Source organism: Erythrolamprus reginae, chromosome 3 (assembly GCF_031021105.1).
Source record: "Erythrolamprus reginae isolate rEryReg1 chromosome 3, rEryReg1.hap1, whole genome shotgun sequence".
Taxonomy (NCBI): domain Eukaryota; kingdom Metazoa; phylum Chordata; class Lepidosauria; order Squamata; family Dipsadidae; genus Erythrolamprus; species Erythrolamprus reginae.
Genome location: NC_091952.1, coordinates 132,505,384 through 132,522,077, shown reverse-complemented (window position 1 = coordinate 132,522,077; position 16,694 = coordinate 132,505,384). Strand labels below are relative to the sequence as shown.

Here is a 16,694-nt window from a genome sequence, read left to right as displayed (position 1 = left end):
GTAATTCCACTTCATTAGTCTTAGCTACCTTCCCTGTCTTAATAACCATCCAGCCACATTTCTCCAATCCTAGTGTCCTCACTATAGATCAAGTAGTTCAATGAATTGATGTCTTGATTATTCTTAGCTTACAGTTTGATGTCCTCCATGTAGAGGAGGTGGCTCATGGTAGTTGTACTCTTAGATGTCTATCCAGTCCTTGTGATTATTTGGCTGAGAAGATTCAAGCCTATGCAAAACAGCCAGTAGGGACAGTGCATCATCTTGGTATATGTTGCAGTTGATGGTCACTTGTGTGAACTTTTTTGAGTTGACTTCCAGTGTTGTCTTCCATAGTCCCGTTATATTCTTGAGGAAGAATCCTTTGTGTTCTATTGACTCTGTATGGAACTAAAGAAGACAGATCCATGTGTGTGGCACTGAGTTATAGGCTGTCTTGTAGTTAAGCCAGGTTGTGGTCTATGGTTTGTCTAGACCTTGAGTCTTGGCCAACTTCTGTATCTATGAACAAATGATGATTTGAACCTCTCTGTTGTTCCTAATGTGTGAGCTTGACGGCCTGAGAGGACCTTTCAAGTTGTAGGGAGGTTGGTTATTGGTTGGTGATTGGACAGTGCTGTTCCCTTCTTTCATTCACGGTCTTTCATGATCAGCACTGTCCTTTCTTGTGTCAGTCTGCGTAGGAATCTGCTGTTAACAGCTGGTTCATCTATACAGCTAGGCATTCATGCATTAGTTTCTTTAGCCACTATGAATTATGTCTGGGCCATGTGCTGTCCAGCTCTTCACATTCTTGATCCACTGTTGCATGTCTGCTAATGGGATGGTGATTGGTTCATATTTTGGGAGTCTGTTGTGGTGCTCTCAGATCCTGCATCCACTGGTGTTATGTGTCTTCTTTGTCTCCCATATATTTTTCCAATATTGTTCAATTTATGCCAAGAACCAACCTTAATTCAAGCAAAAATACTGTATAGTCTATGTGTATTCTCTTTACTACAAACTTTCTCCAAATCAATAAATATTTATTATATTTTTCTCACACATTCATATTTTTCTCAATAATTGCTGAAGAGCAACAGGCTGATCTGCATACCACTTGCTCAGCATCAAACTAGAAAGCATTTCCCATACATATCTTCTTCCCCAATATTATTCATAAAATCAAAATTCTGCCAAACATATTCTCAGGCACTCATAGGAACTAACTCATCTGTAGTTTTTGCATTTACTTTTACTATTTGAAAGGGAACAATAACTGCATTCTCCCAATGTTCATGCACAATTGCTAGCTTTGCACAACAAGACATAGAGCCAATCTGTGTCATAATTACACTAATATTTAATATTTTTTCTGTCCAATCTGCCGTTTTACCAATTCTTTAATATTCTCATAACATTTATGATTTCCTTTATATTATTTTTTTCTCATGGCATTTATAACATTTGTTTCAATTCCACTGCTAAATCCAACACAATTGTACCCATCCAAATGTCTACAATATTCCTTCCAGAAATCCTTTTCTTCAGTTTTATCCCAAATCATTTTTATTGATTGTTTTATCCATTCACTTTGCAAAATCCTCATACGGCAAACAGGCTATTTTTAATGGATTGATAGACATTTGAATTCATAGGTTATCATCTAAAACACGATGTTAGGTTAGCATAACAAATCATAGGTATTTCTATAAAGGACAAAAAGAACATACTAGTAAAAAGCTTCTCCACCAGGGAGTCTATTCTAGCACTATAGAATCCATTATCCAAATCTGAATGATAAGGATTTGTAGACTATGCAGTGGTAATCTATATATTTCTTGCCTCTTTGATGCCAAGGTGTCCTCAATCTGGACTGTACTCCATTTTGCATTCTGTAGTCTTCCTATCATTGTAAGGCTATGTAGTAGAATAGATAAATAAACCTTGCTCTTAAAGAGAAAGGACACTATCTCTGGAACTCCAGAACTTTTCTAGTAATAGTTAAACAAAACTGTGACATAGTATGCTAATAAAGAAATGAATCATCCATTCTCAAGTCACTTTACATTCATTTAAGGATCTCTTTGTAGATTAAAAATACATCTATTGCAAATGTAAACTGCAAGCACACGAACAGATGTTTTCAACATTCTTATCATGCAAATACACACATTAGGATGCGAAGTATAAATGCTTCTTCCTGCCAGGTGCATAGAAAACATCAAACACGTATGTTAATTATATAGCATGCAGCTTCCTTTCTAGGTTTTCTTTACTCTAAAAATAAATTAATAGAGGCTCCCCTCCACCCATTTCTTTTACTGGAGGTGGCTGAGTGGGAATGGAACAATTTGGCAAAGTCACTGGTATTATATTTCCTTTGTCCTATGTAGATCATGATCTAGATCAGGGCCTTCAAGAGCAAAGTTGTTTATCTTTCTGTCATTACCATTCCTCCCTTTTTCCTTATTTTTCAGACACACTCAGTTTCCTCAATTTCATTTTTGTTCTCTTTCTAACAATATCTTCCATATTATCATAGCAGGGAATGAAAAGAAAGCTCTTATTGGAAGTCTGAACTTAAGACCATGTAGTAGGATAGGTGAATAAACTTTAATCTAAAGAAAAAGTGTCAAACAAAGGATGCTATTTCAAGTTACATTTACATTAGGTTTGTAACATGCATTTTGTATCCTCTTTGCAATTCACTCTAAGTAGAGGTGAACAACCTACAGGATGGAGGGCAAGAGCTTTTGAAATTATGTTGATGGCCACATATATCTGTCCATAGAATGGTACATATGCCCTCCACCCTGTAGGTTGTTTACCTCTGCTTAGAATAAATTTGCAAAGAGGATGCAAAGTACATGGTACAAATTTAATGTAAATGTAACTAGAGTCTCAGGATAGCAAGCCTAGTATATTCTCAGAATAGCAAGCATATTATAGGTAAAATAGTCCAAAAATACATGTTTACAAACGTAAAAGAATAAAGAACAGTTACAGAATTTAATGTTCAAAACAAAGTTGGAGCATGGCATGTTTTCCATGGTTTTAGTTTTCTGCTGTGAGTAGAAAACTGGATTCATCTTAGAAAAATAAAGCACTTTGTTATATGTGTGTTTCTTTGTTAAAGGTATCACAATGCAAAATTTGTACTGATCTGCAGTCTTAAACAAGGCAAGGTGAGGATCTCACAAATTAGTTTAAATCCTGAGATCCTGGATTTGCCCTGGGTAAGATAAGAGATCTCCTTATGTTACATGAGACTGCCATATAGTCTGCAGAATAACAATCAGTGGTGGACTCCTACGGGTACGGTCGGGTACGCAATACTGGGGGCAAAACTTTGCTCAGCTACATGGTACCGGTAGTAAAATTTTGATTTTGTTTTTCTTTTTTTCTCCTCTGGGCTCTGGGTATGTTTTTGTTTTTCCTATCACAGTAAATGAGGTTGAATGTGTATAATTTTAGAAGAATTGTGTGTACATACCCTTTATATAGTAGGAGTGGGCTACCTCCCAGACAGGGGGGAATGAAGTGGGGTAGCGAAAATGGAGCTCCACCCCAGAACACCCAATTTGCACTGAAAGATGTTGAAACAAAATGCATAAGCCACGCCCACAGTGCGATAGTGAAAATTTTGGTAGCCCATCACTTATTACAATGCTCTCTATTTAGAAGCTCAAATCCTAGAGAATGCCATGTGTCAAGGAACCCTTTTGTCTTATTCTTATTTCTCCAAGAGGTCCTTTCATAATTCTGTATCAAGTGCATACGAACCATACATCCAGTGGAGTCCAATTTTCGATCTGCGATGCAGCGGAAATTCTTGCTGCAACCCCCATTATCCTTGGAGCAGTCCCGAACTGGGCCGAAAGAATCCAGGAGAACCTCCAGGTTATCAAAGGAGGAGGAAGTCATCAGTTCCTCCCTATGATGAAATGAAACATATTTGTAATTATAATTTGTAACAATTATATCTTAATAAGACAAAGAAGCCCAGTAATTCAGCACCCAGTGGTTCAAAGATCACTGATGAGTTATATAAACAGAAAAGAGCCTGAGACTGATGAAGTGCAATTCTTCCTGTCTTTCACTACCTCTCTTGAACAAGTGTGATGTGAGTCAACTCCACAACAGGAAGGGGGGATAAAGTTCTCCATTGTTGGACTGAAAAGTTTGCAATTTAAACTGTTACTGTAAAATAGAATATGATAAAAGCACAGAAGAGGCAAAAATAAGTGACCGAGATAACCTATGATAACAAGTTATTAATGATCAATGATCAAAGAAATATGAATATATACCAGATGACTTACAATACTGGGCTCCAATTTTAAATCTAATTGTTCGAGGAATGTGTTTGTTCATAGATTTGGCACATTTATTATTAGAAGTACACAGAAAGTACATTTGCTCCTTTAGTATGCATATTTCTTTGACAGATCACTGATAAAATGGTTTAGAATTTTCCTTATTAACCATAAACTTGCACTGTTGGAACCAATTATTCCAGAGTATAGGTCCTGAGAGTTAAAATGTGTACTGTGAAAGTTTAGAGTGGAGCTTTATTATGTTAAAGCTCTATGATTATATCACCATAAACTGTCCAAGTACTTTTTCCCCTTTCTCCTTGTAGGCAATCATAAAATATCAGTCAATTCTTTTTGCAACTGATGCATATAGCATCGCAGAAAGTTTTCAGAGCCTGATGTAGAATTTACAGGGCTATCACCGAGCTGGGTGAGAAATTTGATTGATTCCCATTTGATACAAGCTTGCCAATTCTGCTATTTCTGAAATAAATACATTGATGAGAAGGGACTCCTGTGGAGAAATGTTTCTTTCTCTGAACTTTACAATTTAATATCTTCCTCTCAAAATATAAACACAAAAGGATTGCTTGGGGAATATTTTAAAAATGTTAACAAATAATCAAAAGGCCTAAAATAAATTATCAAGTTCAACTTAACAATATAAAAATCAATACTAAATCTGAAGTGAGTTTTTTAGATTCATTCATTCATTCCTACCCACAGCTATATTGTTAATGTGATTTAGGGAGAATATAAAAACTAAGTCATTCTGCATTAACCCAGGTTTGCTTTAGAAAGTAAGGTAAGAAATTATGAGAAAGAGAACTTCTCAAAAGAGAAGAGAAATTCTCAATCTTTTTAAAAAATAGTTTTTATTAAACAGTTTTCTCTTTTAAAAACAACATTAAAAACAACCACAAATACAAAAAAAGCATGACATAATATAACATAACACCACATACCATATAAAATCATTTTACAGCATAACGTATTGGTGTAGATACTTTGCTTTTATAACTCTTACTCTTTAACTTATATTATTCTTATATTTTCTAAATCTTACATACAATTTCTTCTTAATATCTATCATCCTGTCTAGTTCTATCCACCTATCATCCTATTTCCATACATCTATATATATAATCCATACCTATTTTGATTTATTATTGTTATACCATTATCTATTTATTTTACTTTTATGTTCCAACCAATTGTACCACTTGTCCATATCTTATAATACAGTGATCCCCCGGTTATTGCGTTCCCGATCATTGCGAACGGGCTAATTTGCGATTTTGCAACCCGGAAGTAAAAAACACCATCTGTGCATGCGCGCCCTTTTTTCTATGGGCACGCATGCGTAGATGGCGCCGGGCAGATCAGCTGCTGGGCGGCTTTCCTAGGTCTTCCCCCTCTTGCTGGCGGGAGGGCGAGCGGCGGGCATCAGCAAGGAGTTTCCCCACCGCCCACTCCTCGCTGCCGCCCGCCCTTCGCCCGCCCACGCCGTTCATTCTCGCCGCTTCCCAGCTGAGTCCTGAAGCAAATTTGCTTCAAGACTCAGCTGGAAAGCGGCGAGAGCGAGCGTGAGCGAACGGCTTGTCCGCCGCCCGCTTGCGCATCGCCGGCCCACGCCGTTCATTCTCACCGCTTCCCAGCTGAGTCCTGAAGCGAATTCGCTTCAGGACTCAGCTGGGAAGCGCGAGCGAGCGGCGCCAGTGAACGGCTTGTCCGCCGCCTGCCTGCCCGCTAGCGAGGAGCCGAACATTGGGGGTGGCGCGGCTGTTTTAAAACGTCGCCGCCGGCATGGGGGGCTTGCCAGCACCCCCCGGACCTCCAACCCGGGTTTGGGGGGCTGCTAGGAAGCCCCCCATGCTGGCGGCGACGTTTTAAAACAGCCGCGCGGCTTCCCAATGAGTCCCGAAGACAAACGCGGAAGTTCGCCTTTGACGTTTGTCTTCGGGACTCAGTTGGGAAGCCGCGCGGCTGTTTTAAAACGTCGCCGCCGACATGGGGGGCTTCCTAGCAGCCCCCCAAACCCGGGTTGGGGGTCCGGGGGGTGCTGGCAAGCCCCCCATGCTGGCGGCGACGTTTTAAAACAGCCGCGCCACCCCCAATCTTCGGCTCCTCGCTAGCGCTGCGGAAGTAAAAACACCATCTGCACATGCGCAGATGGTGTTTTTACTTCCGCAGCGCTACTTCGCGAAAACCCGCTCGTTGCGGGGGGTCCTGGAACGGAACCCTCGCAATGATCGGGGGATCACTGTATTCTGTTTCTTCTCTGTCATGTATTTCCAATGTTAATTTTTTCATTTCTGCACATTCTAATATTTTTTCATTGTCATTGTGCTTATAGGTTTCTGATTTCCAATGTTGGGCCTAAGTAATTCTGGCCACTGTCGTTATATGAAGTATAATGTATTGATTGTTTTTTCTTTATCTTTCCTTTTATAATCCCAAACAAAAACAGTTCTGGTTTTCATTCTATAATTTCCTCTAACCACCTTACTATTTATTTTTTTTTGCCTCTGGGCATGTTCACCACATGTGATAGTATGTCCCTTGATCATGTTTACATTTCCAACATTTAGCTGTTATAGTTAGGCACATTTTCACCAATCTTCCCAGAGGTAGGTGCCATCTATACAACATTTTATAGATGTTTTCTTTATAAGATGCTGCCATAGTAGGTTTACTATTTTGATCTCAAATTTTCTCCCAGTACTCCAATTCAATTTTGTAACCACAGTTTTGAACCCAAATTACCATTACTTCTTTAACTATTTCTTCCTCCATGTTAACATTTATTAGACAATTGCAGATTTTTGTTTTCATTTTATCTTCAATTCCTGCTAAATTTTTGTCCAGTTCTTGATATTATTTTTGAAATCCATATTGTGATATATCGTTTTTATACCTAGACTGGATTTACAGGTAGGGCCACCAGTCTATTTTTATTCCAACCAAAGCCATATCTTGTTTTGATTTAAGATTATTTTGTTCATCCAATAGTTCTTTATAAATCACTTTCTAGTCCAAATCTAAAATGTTCAGGTAGATTATTGCTTCCATAGGAGATATCCATTTTGGAGTTTTAATATATATTTTTTTCTTGATCTCTATCCAGTCCTCTAATAACGCTCCCCTCACATGATGTCTCCGAAAGTACTTACGTGATTTTTTTCCTTCCCAGATGAAAGCATGCCAGCCTACCTGTAGATCATGGCCCTCTATGGTTAATATTCTTTTATTAATCAGTAATATCCATTCTCCTAGCCATGTTACCACTGTCCTTGATGGTATAGTTCTCAATCTGGAAGTCCAAAATCTCATCTATTTCTATTATCTTGTAACAGTTTTGTTTTTATCCTTGCCTTCTTCCCATTCCAGATAAATTTCAAAATTGTTTTGTTTAAATCTGTATAAATTTGTTTCCCTAATTTTATTGGAGAAGTTTGAAATAAGTAAAGAATTTTCGGTAATACATTCATCTTTATAGTGGCTATTCTCCCAATTAAAGATTTGTAATTTGGTTCAATTTTTCAGATCTTTTTGAATTTTTTTGTATCAATTTAGTATAGTTGTTATCTTTTATTGAGGAGCATTTTGCTGTCATCCAGATTATTAAATTTTTGACTCTTTTGGTAACCTGAATTCCCAATAGCTTCTCCAGTTCCCTATCTTGTTATTATGTAAGATTTTTTGCTATTATTATTGTTTTTTCCTTGTTTATCTTTAGTCCAGCAACTTTGCCAAACTCCTTTATCTCCTGCAGTAATTCAGCTCCTGAATTATAAGGTTCTTCATTAATAAATACCATTATCATTGGTGAACACTTGCATGTTATACTCTTTCTATCTTTTGTATATATGCTTTTAAAACATTTTGATTGAGTGACTATTTGACAGTTTTTCTCCTAATTCCTCTCCATTTTATTTTAATTGAGTTATGGTTGGCCCATTTATTTGGTAAGCTCTCTATTTCCTCTATTTTATTTATCATCTCTGGCTAATGGCCAGAAGGCATGACAGTTTTGCTAAAGAGAAAGAAAAAAGAGAGAAATCAGTGAGGCAAATTGCTGGAAAAGAAAGCTGAAATATGAAGATCTCTTTGTCAATGGAGGAAAAGTGAACTGAGAAAGGCAAGTGAAAGAACGAGATTCAGAAAAGATTGAAAAGTGTGAATAAGTAGTGGGAGAGGAGAAAGTAAAGTTTTATGATTGGAGAAAAGGGCGGTGTGAGAAGGGACTGAGAAAGTGTTTTGACAGTGAAAGTGGAAGAAGGAAGGAAGAAAGAAGAAAAGGAGAAAGAGTGGAGACTTTGGAGAAAGGATTTGGAGAAAGACAGCAGAAGGATGCGAGAGAGAAGGACAGAGAAAGGAAGAGATTAAAAGAAGGTTAGCTGACAGTGCAAACAGAAAAATGACATCTTGGGAAGGAAAAAGAACATTTAGAGATCTTGAATAAAACAGAAGTAGAGGAAAAATTTGATCTGTGGATGTGATGGTTGGATATTGAATTTAAAGATTATTATTATTATTACTGTAGGAAAGACAAATTGTGCAATGGACTAAACCAATGAGGAGATACGTTTTTCCTCAAACTGAATAGCAAGAAGGGAAATAGACCTGTGAGGGAAACTCTTAAGAACTTAATAAAAACAAATTGGATAAATTTATATAATAGATGAAATTAAGGTTGTGATTGTCTAAGGTTGTCTATGATCTGAAGGTAATCATTGATTGTTGATAAAATTAAGTGATTAATTGTTGTAAATATCTATCATAAGTTATAACGACTGCAAAATTATTAGTACCTATTATTATATAGTATTAATTATATGCAGAATATTAGTAATTGATTTATATTTAATTATATATATAAGAATTTTAAGACATAATTAATATATAATATAGTGGACTAATTTGTTCAAGATATTTAAAATTACAAGTATAATTTCAACAATTACAAAAGGTGGCAAAAAAGCAGTAACATTAATAATTTGCCCAGCTGGGCAAAGGTCAATGGAGAGTAAGTTGGGAGGAGAAATGGCAGGTTCAACTATGAATCTGCAACGGTTACAATCGTCATTGAACTTACTTCAAGAAACAGTAATGAAAATGCAGGAAGTAACAACAAAGGATTTGGATGATGTGAAAAGTGAGGTGGATGAGAGGAAAAATGATATACATAAAATAGATGATAAAGAAGGAACAATTCAGGTGACTATAGCTAAAAAAACGAACAACAAATAAAAGAAGTTGAGGCCAGAACTAAACAGGCAGGAAAAAGTCTAGACACGGTAGTAATAAATTAGTGGAAATGAACAAAAATCTGAAAGAGACAATTATCCAACTGGAGATGGAGAAATCTATGTCTATTTGATATTTCAGAACTTCCCAGAAACTAAAGAAGAAAATTTACCTGATCTTATGGCAGAGACATTAGAACAGATACTGAATAAGAATAGACAAGAAATCTAAAACGAATTTGATGAAATGTGTAGAATTTACACCAATTATGCATGAGGATATAGACTTCCACAAGAAGTACACATTAGATTTCTGAGAAAAACAAGGGATGCGATTTTTAGTAGTACAAGAGGAGACCCTCTGATATATAAAGGAAAAGAAATATTGATATTGAGACAAATGCCACATAGAGTGAGAGAAAAACAGAGTCACAACTTTTTATCAACTCAACTAATAAAATACAAAACCATGTTTAGATGGCTCATCCCAGAAGGGATGTTCATTACGTGGAGAATGAAGTAGTTTAGGGTTGACACATTAGAAAAGAATTTTATGAGCACTTTCTGGCAAAGGACAAAGAACAGAAGAGCAAAGATAAGAATGATAGTAGAAATCAGGCCAAAAGGCCAAATTGATGAACAAGAATCTAGGCCAGTGGTGGCACATTGAGCCATATTTGGTGGCACGTGAACTGTTGCCCTAGCTCAGAGGACATTTTTACTCTTCCCCAGCTCCAAGGAAGCCTTTGAGCCTGGGGAGGGTGAAACATGAGCCTACTGGGCCCACCAGAAGTCAGGAAACAAGCTGTTTCCAGCCTCCAGAGGACCTCTGGGGGGCAGGGAAAACTATTTTCACCCTCCTTAGGCATTGAATTGCGGGCATTCGCAATAGCGTGCACCCATGCTCTTTCAGCACCCGAGGGAAAAAAGGTTCACCATCACTGATCTATTTCAAATTACATTTAAAATAATAACAAAAATAAAATGGGACAATTTATGTATATTGGCGACTTTAACACGATCAGAGATAACAAATGAGAAATTTTCAACCTAACCTTAAACACAGAAGTACTATATGCTCTTCAGACCAGTGTAGCAGATCCATACATTAAGGTGATAAATCGATAATGAATTTGAATTGATAGTAGCTTGTGTTTTAATTTAACTACTTTTCTGACTTTGATTTTGGATTGCTCCATCTTTGTCCCATGATATATGCCACCCCATAATTTTAGGAGGATTTTTTTTAAAATGGCAAACTTTCAGATTGTTTCAAGAGTGGCATTCTAGATATATAAATTTTGCATAATTTTCCCAGAGAATATTTCTTATTAGGCAGGTTAAAATGTTAATACATTTAAAGATATGAAATAAAACCTTTAAAATAAATCAGTGAATTATTCCCTTTTGCTTATTTCCTAACAGTGAAACTAACTTGACATAATTCAAAAGTTCCCTAAATAATTTCTCTGCTCCATTATCTCATGTAGCACAAAGGAGGAGCACTGACACTTTCCAGATGTTCTCTCCTGCCTATTACATTTTTCCAAATGCCATACTCTAAATGTAGGCATGTGATTATTAGTACAGAAATAAAATAGAGCTGAACAACCAGCAAAATGACCACCTGTACATAATTTTATATAATTTACAGCATCTGGAACTGCACCATTTCTGATGGGCAAGCCTTTAGCAGAGACTCATTACTAATAGGAGTTTCTTCCTCTGCCATGCATAATTTCCAGGCATTGCAACGATGCATCTGTGAAAGGAACATACCTGACCTCTACAGCATCCTCCATCACTGTCATATCAGTTTTGCACTTGGCTGATGGATTGATGGCCAATTCAGCAGGTGGGATCACAAAGCTTTTACTCAGTGGCAGCCACATCCCTTCCCCAAGAGTGTAGGTAAATCTGCATCCATAGGAGACAGTTAATCAGTTAGAAATCTATATGGAAAAACACAAGACATTAGTATTTTTCTACCAATAGTATTTATTTCTGTGCTTGCAGAGAGTGGTTATTTAAATTATTTTGATCTGGTCTGTAATTCGGTTACTTCTTTCTCCCCAATCTTATATATATATATCCAACTCACATATGGTGACAGCTTCAACTTCATGATTATAAGGCTATTTGATCTGATATTAAATTTAAATTAACATTATCTAGACAATTTTTCAGTTCTATCATTTTTAGGTAGCAAAAAATGTGCCACTGAGGACCCATGTATCTTTCACTGATATGCCTTATTAAGTGTTATTTCATTTATCTTTTTTTTCCTCCAGTACGGTGAAAATTCTGTCGAGAAGAATTTGTAGGAGACATGCAGAGGGTAGGGACAAAGAAGGAATAGAAGTTTTTTTTTAAAGGAAAGAGCAATGCTTTTTAATAAGCAGTAAATAGGCATTGCCACAGGTTGTGATTTCAGGAAGAGGTTCTTGTTTTCCCTTCTTGTATTTTTGCTTTCTTCCCTACAACAAAAACCTTCTCCCTTATTAGTAGGCAACTAGCCACAATTACTTTCACACAAACTATGTAACATCACACCTGGGAAGAGAGGCACAAATCATGTCAGCAGTCCAGGAGCAATTGTACTACAACTGGAAGCTAATATGAAGAGAGAATTGCTCACCAAAACCATTTTGTTCATAAATTCGTATAAAGCATTTATAACTGGTATTTTACCCCAAATTGGTTTTTTAAATGTAAAATTTGAACTGAAAATTCAAAATGCTGAACTTTGCATTCAGTCCATCAGAAAATATCCATAAGGCAATAGCAATATGCATATGCTTATTCAAGAAAATCTAACTTAGAATTCAGTCATACTGTTTCAAGTTTAATTTAAGCCAAATCATATACGTTGCCGAGGAACATCTTTAACTGAAATCCTTGGATGTCCTCTTAAATAGTTCTTTCCCCTTACTGATATCACACAATCAAATCTGATGTTGAATGCTACCTGAATATCTTGTCAGAAGGCTGCTCTCCCAGCACCAAATCAAATCCCCGCTGGAATATGGTATATGGCCATGGCCTAGAAAAAGACAATAACACAGGAACAATTATAAGTGGACCAGATTTTCCTAATTATTTCATGTATGGTTATTTGAGAACCTAATATTGACTCAAGCAGCCAACCCATGATAGGTATTGATATCAAAACAGCTAAAAACAAAAATGTAATGTGCAATTATTCCATACATTAGAACTTCACAAATACATATTTGGTTTAATTGTTTTACTGTCCCTCCACAAAAAGGAATAGAGCTCAATTCTTGTAATTGACTCTCAGTCTGACACTATATAATAGCAGTGCCATTTTAGGCAAGGAGTATGATAGTCTCCCCCAGATGGACAGGGAGTAGTAGCCAAAACTGATATACTTCAACACTCCCCAGGATCAAGACTGAGCATGTGTTAATAAAAATCACTTTGCAACATGTCATGTCCCACAGACGTCAAATGCCAAGCCAAGAACTTATTATAATTATTTCTTCATTTATTTGAAGGAGGAGCTCATTTTGAGCTCATTTTGGCTCCTTAGATCACCTCACTGTGATGCTTTTGTCAGCATAGGCCTTTGTTAATCAGAAAGAGACCAATCAGAAAACAAGTGAGTGCACTAATTGTAACACATTTCAAGAGGCTGCAACAAATGGACAACATACTGATGTGAATGAATATGCTTTTACTCTGTCTGCTTATATGCAAAGGTGTATGGAGGATGTCAGTATTCTTAAAACTTTTGTCATGCAACCAAGTGTCACAGGAGGTCCATGAGACACTGAAGGTGAGAAACACTGCTTTCAAATCACGTGATGTTGCAGCACTTAGAATAGCAAGAGCTATAAAAACAGCAAAGTGGGCCTATAGTCAGAAAATACAGAATTTATTTCAAGATCCTATGGATCTGAGATGTATGTGGCAAGGTATTCAGGTCACTACTGACTATAAGGCAACTTCTCTGAGATGGTTACAGGGATGACATGGATTTTCTAAATAAAGTAAGCATGGTTCTTTGGTAGTTTGGGGCAATGAAGGGCTATCAAAAATTTTACTACCACACTGTGGGCTTGGTTTATGCAGGATGCCCTGCATTTTCTTTCAACATCTTTCACTGCAAATTGGATGCTCTGGGGTGAGCTCCATTTTTGCTACCCCACTGCGTCCCCCCCCCCCCCGTCCAGGCAGTAGCCCACCCCTGGTTTGGGGCCACAAACAATGTTTCAACAAGGAAGTTTGTTTCCCTCTCTGATGAGAGTTGCTCAGGTTTGATACAATAGCTGTTCAGAAGGTCCTGCAGAAAGTCAATACTTAGAAATCTGCTGATCATGATACTGGGCAAGTATCCCTGGGCAAGAACTTAAGGAGTGTGCTGACCAGCTGACCACTGTTCTCACAGACATCTTCAACCTCTTGTTGCATCAGGCTGTGGTTCCATTATGTTTTAAGACTACGATCATTACACACACACACACACACACACACACACAAAGCCCCTATCATCACATGCCTTAATGATTACCATCCAGTTGCACCCATTTCCATTATGATGAAGTGTTTTGAGAGATCGGTAAAGGATTATATGGTTTCATGCCTTCCCCTTACATTTGACTCATTACAATTTGCCTATCAGAAGAACCGCTCTATAGATGATGCACTTTCCTATGTGCTTCATCTTAGCTTGACACACCTGGAGGAGAAATAAAACTCATGTGTGAATGCTATTTATTGTTTTTAGTTCAGTCTTCAACACAATCATTCCTCAGCATTTGGTGAACAAACTGGGCCTATTATGTTTTAATACTCCTTTATATAATTGGATACTGGATTTCCTTATTGATAGGCTCCAGTTTGTGCGAGTTGGAAAAGTCTCGGCCCCAGGGATGAATGGGGCGCATGGCAGCAGCTTTGGAGAAGTGGGCGGGCATCACCTCAATGCATCCAGCCGGCGGAGGAGCCCATGAGGCAGCTTCGATCAGCCGGGATGGGGCTCGGCTCCATCAGCCCCCATCCCAATCTCCCGCCTTTGGGCCCCTTTGGGAGGGCGCGGTGGTCAGTGAAGGCGCTCCAAGCAAAACTACCTCAGCTTGGGAATTCTGCAACTGGCGCTCTCTGCTCCAAGCGCCTTCGCCAACCGCTGCACTCTCCCAAAGGTGCCCCTGAAGGCAGGAAATTAGGGTGGGGGCTGATGGAACCGAGCCCCATCCTGCCGGATGATCGAAGCTGCCCTGTGGGCTCCTCCGCTGGCTGGATACATTGAGGGGACACCTGCCTGCTTCTTGGAAGCTGCTGCCATGTGCCCCGCCTCAACTGCCTGGCGGCGGGCTTTCCAGGCGTTCCTCCCAGAGTCCTTGCCGGCACTGCCCCAGCAGCGGTGGCGGCTGTCCCCCAAGCCACCCGACAGTCATCGGCTGAAGGCTGGCAGCTCGGCCCCAGGGATGAGTCGGGCGCGTGGCATCCAGCTGGCAGACAAGCGCACGGGGCAGCTTCGATCATCCAGCGGACAGGGCTCTGCTCCATCAGCCCCCCTCTCCAATCTCCCGCCTTCGGGGGTGCCTTTGGGAGGGTGCAGCGGTCGGTGAAGTCACTCAGGAATTCTGCAGCTGGCGCCCTCTGCTTGGAGCACTTTCGCCGACCGCTGCACCTTCCCAAAGGTGCCCCTAAGGCAGGAAATTAGGGTGGGGGCTGATGAAGCTGAGCTCCGTGCTGCCGGATGATCGAAGCTGCCCCATGGGCTCCTCCGCCACCTGGATGTCACGCGCCCCACTCATCCCCGGAGAACAAGCTAAGAAGAAGTGGAGTAGGTGGCTGGCTCATCCCCGGAGAGACAACGATGGAGGGAAAGAGAGGGGGGAGGGAATTGAGAGGGGGAAGGAATGTAAGAGAAAAGGAGAAAGAGAAAAATGTGAAAGTGATGGAGGGAAAGAACGGGGGAGAGGAAGAACAAACAAATCAAAGAGAGAAGGGATGAGAAGGAAAAAGAGAGGGAGAGGAAAGAGAAAAACAGAAATGAAAGGGAGAGAGTGAGAGAGAAATGGGGGAAAGATTGAGAGAGAGAGAATGAGAGAGGGAGAAGAGGGAAACAAATGAGAGATAGAATGGGAGAGAAAGACAAAGGAAGAGGAAAGAGAGAAAAACAGAAATGAAAGTGAGAGAAATGAGAGCAAAAAGGGGGGAGAGAGAGAGAGACAAATGAGAGCAAAAATGGGGAGAGAGGGGGAAAAGAGAGAGAAGTGGAGAGAAAGAAAGAAAAGGGAAAGAGAGAGGGAGGGAAAGAGAGGAAAGAAGGGGGAAGGGAGGGAAGGGAGGAAAGAAGGAAGGGAGACATTTCCCACAGAAAACACCAGGAGCCACAAACCCACCCCTCGTGGCTGGAGAGGATACTATTACACTGCACACCAAGACAACTAGACAAAAGAACCATTTTTCCTGAATGCCATCACTCTACTAAACAAATAGTTTCCTCAACGCTGTCACACTTTTTACTACGTCTGCACTAATATTACTACTAGTTTTTTTCTCATCATTCCTATCACCCATTTACTCCCACTTAGGACTGTATGACTGTAACCTGTTGCTTCTCTCTTAAGATTTTTATAAATATTGATTGTTTCTTCATTGCTTATTTGACCCTATGACAATCATTAAGTATTGTACCACATGATTCTAGACAAATCTATATTTTCTTTTATGTACACTGAGAGCATCTGCACCAAGACAAATTCCTTGTGTGTCCAGTCACACTTGGCCCATAAAGAATTCTATTCTATTCCATTCTATTCTACCATTACTATTTAATACTACACCATTTGGTTCATAATACTTTATTCCTTGTTCTCCTCTAAAATCTAGGTGTGTCCTATACACCGGTGCATCTTATACACTGAAAAATACGGTAACAATCTGAACTGTCTCTCCATATGTCGTTAGTGAAGCATGCAAACCAGTATCTGTTATTTCCTGCATCAGATGAGGAGAGTATATTTTTCTCTATCCTGACCACTTTTTACAGAGGCACGATTGAGAGCGTTTTAATAAACTGCATCACTATTTTGTTTGGTGGCAGCAGTGCCTCAGGTAGAAAATCCATTCAGAGAGTGACAAGGATAGCCAGGAAGATTATAGGGAGATTACT

General features: G+C 39.0%; 1 protein-coding gene across 1 annotated transcript in view; it reads right to left on the bottom strand.

Annotated features, from left to right (window-relative positions):
* The window catches only part of ASTN1 (astrotactin 1), a 182,590-nt gene that overhangs the window by 89,114 nt on the left and 76,782 nt on the right, over positions 1-16,694 (bottom strand). Inside the window, exons 7-9 of the mRNA XM_070749042.1 lie at positions 12,516-12,590; positions 11,327-11,464; positions 3,766-3,916 (exon numbers count right to left, since the gene is read on the bottom strand). Of these exons, the coding sequence (XP_070605143.1) occupies positions 3,766-3,916; positions 11,327-11,464; positions 12,516-12,590 (364 nt within the window). The remainder of the gene's footprint in view (positions 1-3,765; positions 3,917-11,326; positions 11,465-12,515; positions 12,591-16,694) is intronic.